This window comes from Olea europaea, chromosome 11 (assembly GCF_002742605.1).
Source record: "Olea europaea var. sylvestris chromosome 11, O_europaea_v1, whole genome shotgun sequence".
Taxonomy (NCBI): Eukaryota; Viridiplantae; Streptophyta; class Magnoliopsida; order Lamiales; family Oleaceae; genus Olea; species Olea europaea.
Genome location: NC_036247.1, coordinates 7,089,613 through 7,098,228, shown reverse-complemented (window position 1 = coordinate 7,098,228; position 8,616 = coordinate 7,089,613). Strand labels below are relative to the sequence as shown.

Below are 8,616 nucleotides of genomic sequence, written 5' to 3'. Positions count from 1 at the left end.
GTAGCCAAACCCATATCCAAATAGATATTCATAATAGGGAGAACTCGTACTTCGATCGTGTCAAAATAAAATTTTGGTAGATCAATTGTTTATGTAAAGATCTCGTTTACCTATAAAATAATTTTAAGAATATCGAAAAATGTCCGATAGAGTCGATTATAAAGAAATTGTAGAGAGAGAACTATTAGTTTTTAAGCTGAAACCCAAAGTCATACGAGACATTTACACACGTTTATTTTTGAATTCAATATTCTATTTTGAATAAAGGATTAAGATAAAGCCAAGTGGGTTATTATGAATATTGACCAAGTTCAAGGTTTTTCTCTCTTCTTCTCTCTCTCTCTCTCTTCATTTTTTTTTTTTTAATTCATGTTATTAGATAAGGTCAATTGTCAACTTCATTTTTTTCTACACTTCAGGTGTCAAAAGGAAATGTAATACAAGTAATTACAAATTTTCAATATCGCATAGGTCAGGAAATTTGACTCAAAAATTCTAAACATACTCATAAAAGTAACTGTTTATTAACAAAATGTACTTCTTCACCAAATAAGCCTCAACTTACCTTTGAGGAAAGTAACTTTTAGTTTAGTAGTATGCTGGAAAATTTGAAATGCTAAACTTTTCTTTTGCTTTATTTGGATTGGTTTGTACAGAAATGCACATAATTATTTGTGTGCAAATTGTGTCCCAATAGTCACAGTAATAGGGAAAAGAATGTTGTCAAGACCTTCCTCTACATAATAAAATTCACAGGACAGGTAACTAAAACCCCCTATGCTAGATGTAGTAGTTTAAACGAGCTCATCGCTCCCGATTTTACGGCTGCTTCTTTTCTTGAAAATCAATAGAATGCAGCTTCGGACAAAATAAATGGAGAATTCACGAGCATTTTCCACCTCTAGGTCAACTTGTGAAAGCTCGAAGCATGAATATAACTAATTAAGTAAGTAGAGGTATCTAGCGACGTCCATTTGCCCAATGCCTATTATTGTTGTTGTTGTTGCCGGGCCTTGTTTGCTGATTTTTCCGAGGAAGATCTTGCTTTGGGAGATCCTGCAAACCCACAAGCTGTACCGTCCGCTGCTTCTTGGCTGTAAAGAAGATCATGAAACGAAATCATGATTTTTATATGAAGGGGAAAAAATGCAAATAAATAATTGATTGTCACTGTAAATTTGGATTTGTTAAGAGTGGAGTTCAAAATGAGACAAACCATTCTCTGCTTCTTGATATCGTTCTTGGAGTTTCCTCTTTGCCGCTTCTAATTTTGCTCGAACTGAAGACTCATCGTTACTACACCTTAGTTTCTGGTATAACAAAAATTTAGAACAGTCAGATAAAAATAAAACCTTTAGGCTTTAGGAAAGGATATATCAGGTACTTATACTCACATCTTGTTGAGGAGCCAATGATCGTCTCTGAACCGTGCTGTTGTCAGGTTTCCGTTGGACCTTAACCTCGTTATTAACCCTCCGTTCCCCAGTCGGTTTTGGTCTTCCTGGCCCCGATTCACCAGTTGGAGGTTTATTTGGTTTAATTAGAGATGCTTGTTTCTTCATTACAGCTTCTGGATTCTTCTTTTGTTCAGCCTTCCTGTCCTGGGAAGGAGTGCTCGAATCAGACGTAACCTGGTGCTTCATTTTCGGGATATTTGGTTTCTCCGTTCTTGGCTTTCTGCCATTTTCACGGTTCTTGTTGAATTCCCCACTGTTTCGAGGATCTGGAACGTACCCGATCAAAACCATGCACGTTATTAGTGGGGAATTCGAGTAAAGAACCAAACAGCAAAAGCTTCACTATAAGGTTACGTTTAGTAAGTAGTATTAGAGAATATCTATTGGATGAGATTTTAGCTTAAATTTATGCTTTAATCGTGTTCAACCCTACAATCCACCGTACCAAACAAAACAAAAGAACACAAGGACAAGAACTTACTTCCATCATCATCCATGCCGTCAAAGAACTTCGCATCACAACCGAGGGGACAAGAAGCAAAACATAATCAGCTTATAAGCACAAAACACAAAACGCAAAATTACCAACTTCCAAATATAGAATGATGATGAGGAACCACACCTGTGACAGCTCCATTGATGTAGGAGTAGCAAAGAACGCTCCTTCATCCATTGGTGGAGAAGGAAGCCCTTCCTCTTCTTCAACAACAGAAGTTTTCACAGATTCTGTTGCAACCTCTGCAGCTTTAAGATGAAGTACTACATTAATCTTAGATAGAGTGAAACTCAAAAATCAGTTTGAATCAATAGGCACTCGAAAATTGGCATTTAGAGATACTGTTGCAAAAAAATTATTCCAGACGAAGTACCTGCAAAAGCGGCCGTAGCAGCAGCCAATTCATCAACCATGACCTTCCAATCTCTGTGCCACGAGAAAATGACAATATGTATGACTGTAAGAATACGAACTATCTCATTTAAGATAGCCAATTATATAGTCATTTCTTCGTCAGTCATTTTGCAAAATACATCAAAAAAGGAACAAAACACTCCAATGATTGAGCCCTTCTTTTTTTCTTTAATCGTTATTATCACTAGAATTAAAATGAACAAGTTAAGCGTTATTCAAAAGATGACTTGAAGCCTAAAATAAGATACTTAATCAAGCTTAACATACTGAGAGGGGTATGATTCGCTCTATAAGAAGTTAAGAACACGAACACAAAATTGTAATATTCAAGAACAGGTAATAGAATCACATTTGCTTCAGAGTCAAACATAGTAATTATACAAAGCCAAGAGGTTAGCTTTCCGTACTCGATTAATATCCGTACAAGATTCCGTATCTCCTTTGATCCATGCTTCCGCAAAGCATTGACAGATTTTCCAATCTCTGTAGCCTGAAATAGAAACAAATAAGTTAAGAACCGGTAAATTAAGTAGGATGAGAATTGAGAAACAGGAAATATTCAGAAAAAAATTCCCGTAACTAGAAAAAAAATCTACTCGAACCTTCAGAGTCTCCACAGACAAAGGCATCAGTTGAAGCTTCCTCAGTGAGTCAAATAATAATGAATCAGACTGTAAGGTAAAAATGGCAAAGATCAAAATCAGATAACTCTTAAGAAAACTAATATAGCCACAAAAAAACAACTGAATAATCATAATCCAACCAATCGGTAGGAAGCAACAACGTTCTCAAATAATCAAAACTATTCAAAAACAGAAATTAGTCATTAGTGGGACATTTCTTAAGTAAAACGAAGCTAAAATCTTGTCAATTCTCATGTTCCACCGTGTCTAGTATGGTACAACAAACATACATAGATGAACTAAATAGATGCAACATTTCTGAATGTTAACTAAATGCCTTAAGCTGAAAGTCCATTCACAAATGAACACAAACGAAAAGCAAAACTTTGGACTATATTCCACTTTTCATCACCGATAATTGTCTTATTTGATCGATCAAAAAACAAGTTAGGAAGCTCAATGCAGATGTAAATCAACTGAATTATTAAAGCAAATTACATATCTTCATCTGCAAGTGATGAAAAACAAAACTTCAATTCAATTCATATATCAAATCGAATCGAAACAAACCTCGTCCTCACTATTGTCAAGAATATCTTTGATCCTTAAGACTTCTTCAAACAATTGAGACTCCTCCTCAATTTCATCTGTCAATGCCTCAGCTTCTCCATAACTGTAATTGCTAACCTGATTCAAATTCATCTCCGTCATCTCCCTATTATCATCATTTCTACTGCAATTCACCTTGCTTTCTTTAGTATCTTTACTCCCTCCAGCCTCAATCCCACTTTTGCACTTTTCGTCGATTTTCTCAACATCGTCATCATTTGGAACTGATAATTCAATTTTGTCACAACCAAAACACTTTGTCACTTTACATGTGAAAAGCATTTCTGCAATTCGATCCCTTTTCAATTTGAAGTCATTGGGACAATCAGAGGCTGCAACCATGATTGAATGCTCAATTATATCAAATATATCTGAATTTGCACTCCTGAAATACTCCCTCCATTTATCAAGACTTTTCGAACTATTTCCCATGGGGAAAAAATTAAAATTCAATTCAATTTAAAAAGCCTTCTGAATGAAATAGTCAAATACCAGATCAAAAAATCGAGTCTTAATCACCACAAATGTGTCAAAACTCGATCTTGATGAGAACAAACAATCCAAGATATCCGAATTTTCAATCGAATTCTTATTGGAATCTTCCGTTTTTGTGGGTTCTTTTTATATCAGATAGAAAAAAAATGAATTTTTTCAGAAGATCAGAATTGAATACAAGTTTTCGAAAGGGATTAAGTTTGTTGAGAAAAATCCAAAAAAATCCAAGAAATTTTTCTAAATATATCTGTAGACTATTATGGCAAAAAAAAAAAAAGTAAAAATACCAAAAATAAAATCAATAATCTAAACAGGGTTTTCTTCAAGAAGTGAAATGATGAAGGAATCTGATATATTTCAGGAAAAAATCAAAGGAGAAATCCAGAAAAACTTTTGTCCTGATTATAAGTGAAATTTAGAGACCAATATATGTTTAAAGAATGAGAGATATTCTCTCTCCTCTCTCTCTCTCTCTAGCTCTGGATACAGGGCGATTCTTTAATTTTTGGGAAAATTGCAATCGATGTACCAAATCTTTCGTTTATTATCAGACTTTGCTTAAACCTTTAGTTTGTGTCACATATAGTCCCAAACTTTTCAAAAATATGCATCGAGGGTTCAAATGGATGGAAACCGTTAGTAAATCCGTCAGTTGACTTAAAGTCAACATTTTGACTACATTTTAAAAGGTAAAAATGTAATATTATATTTTCTATAAAAAATAATTAAATTAATTAAATTTAAAAAACCAAAAATAAAATAAAAAGAAAAGAATTTGAAAAAAAATTTAAAAAAATCATCTTCTTCTTCCCCACCCCACCCCACGCCACCGAAGTCAAACCAATGTCCACCCACTCCAATCACGCCGACCACGTCGTCCACCACCATCCACCACTCCAATTGTGCCGACCATCACTCCCAAATCAACTTTCAGCAGTCGAGGTGAGAAAGATTAAAGACGGCCCCTCATGCCGCCATAGTTCCAAGATTAAAGATGGCTCCTCAAGCTCTTATTTATCAGCTTGAGTGGAATACTAGATGAACTGCTGCTCACATTCAGCTGTCCAGCATTAACAAGAGCTTGAGGATGAATTTGTTAATGCTGGACAGTTGAAGAATTTGTTAACAAGAGCTTGAGGATGAATTTGCCAACGAATTTATGAATGCTGGATAGTTGCCCACAAATTCATCCTTGGGGTGGGGTGGGGTGGGGTGGGGTGCTGTTTCCAACTCTTCTTTAAAAGCGTTGAAAAGCATACATCTTCAGAGTTCCAGAGCTTGCTCTCACTCCTCTTCAGCCTCTAGTGACTCCTCGTGCCTCTTGCCTTCTCTCTCTGATAATCTTAAGCTGTATTACTGCTAAAAGATAAGCTTAGTTGAAGAAAAATAGTAGTAATGGGAGTAGAAGAGGAGGGCTTTAGGGGTTGGCCTCCGGCGCTGAGTAGTGCGCCTGCATATATATAGAAAGATGACCACAGGTCCCATTTTGATAACTCGGTGAATGCAGTTTCATTTGGGTTTGTTGCCAAATTCCAGTTCCAGTTTTTCGAAGCAAGAAACCCAGTTCTTCGAGCATTTTTTATTGGAAAAATTGCAAGGGTGGGGTGGGGATGAGGAAAGAAGAAGATGAATAGTAGTTTCTTTTATTTTTATTTAGTTTATTAGTTCATTTGTTTTATTATAGAATTAAATAGCGAATTTACTTTTTTGCCCTTTTCAGTTGGTCAAAAATTGATCAAAATTCAATTTTATTTGTTAACTAACGCTTAAACGGACGGTTTCCATCCATTTGAACCCACGGTGCATGTTTTTGAAAGGTTTAGAACTGTGGATGGTACAAATTAAAGGTTTGGGCAAAATCTAATAATAAACAAAAGGTTTGGTACCTCAGCTGCAATTTTTCCTTAATTTTTTTGGGAACTTATATTTTCAATTACTTTTCTTATTTTTGAGTTAAATTAAAGCGTGAAAAACACGGGAAGGGATCAGAACGAAGATCCATCTCTTTCACAAAAATCCCTCCTGTCTTTAGGCCTTTTTCCGAAATATATCTTATGAAATGTACGATGTACTCAGTTGAAAAGGAAAAAATTGAATTAATATTTGGTTAAATAATTAAAAGAAAAAATTTGAACGATTAAAAAAAACAAGAATCTTTAAAAAGATTGGGAATTAGTTGACATCAAATAATATCAGCTTATTAACGAAATTGTCGATAATTTATCTTCGTTTTCCCGACTGCACATCGTATCTTGTGATGTATACTCAAATTTACCTTTTCGATACGCTACAATTTTGTATTTGTAATGTGCAAGTGGCGTGATAACAGAATCATATATATTAATTATACAAACCAAAAAATTAACTAATTACGGAAATATTAGTCGTTAAAAAGTAAATTAATAAATGTAAAGCAAACCAAATAAAATGACAATAAATGATTCTTATTGGAAAAGAAAAACTAAAAAGATAGGGTGGACAGGAAATTTTTGATTTATTTTTGCCTAATATTAGTATGTATTTTATTATTTATTTTGCCTTTTTCTTGAAGTGGGGAGATGGATTTTAATTAAAAAAATATAAAGTCGGCAGGTAGGGCTTTGTTGAAAAAGATTGGTCACATATAAAGACTTTTATTATGACTCGCAATTCACGTGTCATCAGCCATGTGTTTTTACGCCACTTTTGTTTTGTTTGTGAAGTGGAGGGTGATGGGTTGATGAGATGTTCGTATAGAATTTAATTATACTGTATAATATGTACGTTTATTTTTCCAATGTTGATAAAATGTACGATTTATCGTTTAACATGTTTATATAAGAATGCGATTTATTTGAGAACGCTCATTTTGAAATTTACTTGCTCATTTAAGTGAAAATTCAATGAATAGATACTTGATTACTCGATTTTCTGTGTCACGTATTAAATTCACACTAGGGTGAAATAAGCATAATTTGGAATATGCCTCTAAAACTATGAACTATTGGGATCCACTTATTGTGGTCCACATATAGAAATTCCCATTATTGATCAATCTTATCACAAACGTTTTAAATTAGAATAACATTATGGCATGTGAGTGTTGAATTGCGTAGTAGGAATAGTCATTACAATCCAAATTCGTCGTGACATTAATCATAGTGATTCGTGTTATTATAAAAATTTTGAATAATCTTCACTTGTGAAAGGTTAGAATATGAAGTTATTGAATATTTTGACCAATTTATCGATGGATGAAAGTGAAATTATCGTTGACATAAAAATTATTAAAGAAAGAAATTTGATACTCAAACATTAATTGAAGAATGAATCTCTAAGGACAAAAAATAGTTAAATATTTATTATCTTATCACGTTTTAGACATGATTATGTGTTGTACTTAGCATTGCAATAGTAGGAATGGAAACCCTAATTTAGAGAAAAGAGATACTATCGAGTATTATAGCTTGTTTTTATTCATATTAGACCAACTTTTTTTTTAGTCGATATTGAAATAAGGCCTTTAGTTCTCGATAACGGGAATTATTGCATTAATAAGAGTATGAATCTAAATATTTCTAGATTGAGTTTCAATTATTGATAAGGTGGTCATTCTTCCTTATCTAAACTAGAACTTGATCTAAAATTTTGAAGATTATTCTTGTTGTACACAACCGCGTACATAATGGTGTCCATTATGTACACGACTGTATACATGTAGCAACCTCCAAATTTTGAACACTCCATCAGTGATTGATTTTTGAGTTAAATTTTTTATTCTCAGACAATCAAAAGTTGTTTTAGGTATTTGAAATTTTTAATAAATTGATCATAGAAAAATCTAAACCATTTACGGTAGATTTTGAAAAGAAAAAGAGTTTAGCTTTTCAGATTTCGATTTTAACTTCTCCAATTATCTATAATTAAAATACCAATTCAACCCTAATTAATTAAATAAATTCATTTTCTGACTATCTACTATACATGCACAACAATAAATCGGTTTACCCAACAATAACAAGCTAACATTGAAAAATACATCAATATTCAAAAATAGTTTTTTAAGCCCTTAATTATTCTTCCCACGGTAATTATTTTACACTAAATAAAAAGTTGATTCAATTACAAGAACAACAATACCAAACCAAATAATAATAATAATAATAATAATAATAGAAAAAAGCTATAGTTCTATATATAAAATGCATGGTTAAAAATAATTATCAAAAAATCTCTCACAAACAAGCCAACAACAATCGCTTTTTAAAGTCATACATGCGAAGAAAATGATAATTAAGATAATTTTCTTTTCTTTTGTCGATTATCATGTAAAGTTTGTTTCTATATTTGAAAGTTTATGAAATTATGCCAATAGCGAGCATCATAAACAAAGATTTTTCTGGTACCCATAAAATCTATTATTTATACTAATATCTCGCAACATTTATTGGGGAAAATAAATGAATACATGTCATTATTATGAAGCATGAACAAATGCAAATTAATTTAATTAGGGAGATTTGCCGCTGGTGTACCGAACCTT

At 33.0% G+C, this 8,616-nt stretch overlaps 2 protein-coding genes across 3 annotated transcripts in view; one reads left to right on the top strand and one right to left on the bottom strand.

Moving 5' to 3' along the window:
- Nucleotides 1-607: 607 nt before the first annotated feature.
- On the bottom strand, nt 608-4,360 carry LOC111403184 (probable mediator of RNA polymerase II transcription subunit 26b). 2 transcript variants are annotated; one of them, XM_023031591.1, is made up of 9 exons: nt 3,561-4,360; nt 2,970-3,038; nt 2,775-2,857; nt 2,327-2,379; nt 2,080-2,195; nt 1,939-1,966; nt 1,395-1,723; nt 1,217-1,310; nt 608-1,094 (listed from the first exon to the last, which is right to left on the bottom strand). In XM_023031591.1, the coding sequence occupies exons 1-9, from the start codon at nt 4,029-4,031 to the stop codon at nt 961-963; spliced, it is 1,377 nt and encodes a 458-aa protein (XP_022887359.1). In that variant the 5' UTR covers nt 4,032-4,360; the 3' UTR covers nt 608-960. The 2 variants fall into 2 exon arrangements, with proteins under 2 accessions (XP_022887359.1, XP_022887358.1); XM_023031590.1 differs by having other exon boundaries at nt 2,080-2,201; nt 3,561-4,359.
- A 1,129-nt stretch (nt 4,361-5,489) lies between these two features.
- Nucleotides 5,490-8,616, top strand: part of LOC111404393 — a 5,236-nt gene continuing 2,109 nt past the window's right edge. The window contains exon 1 of the mRNA XM_023033206.1: nt 5,490-5,538. Coding sequence (XP_022888974.1) covers nt 5,490-5,538 — 49 coding nt within the window. The remainder of the gene's footprint in view (nt 5,539-8,616) is intronic.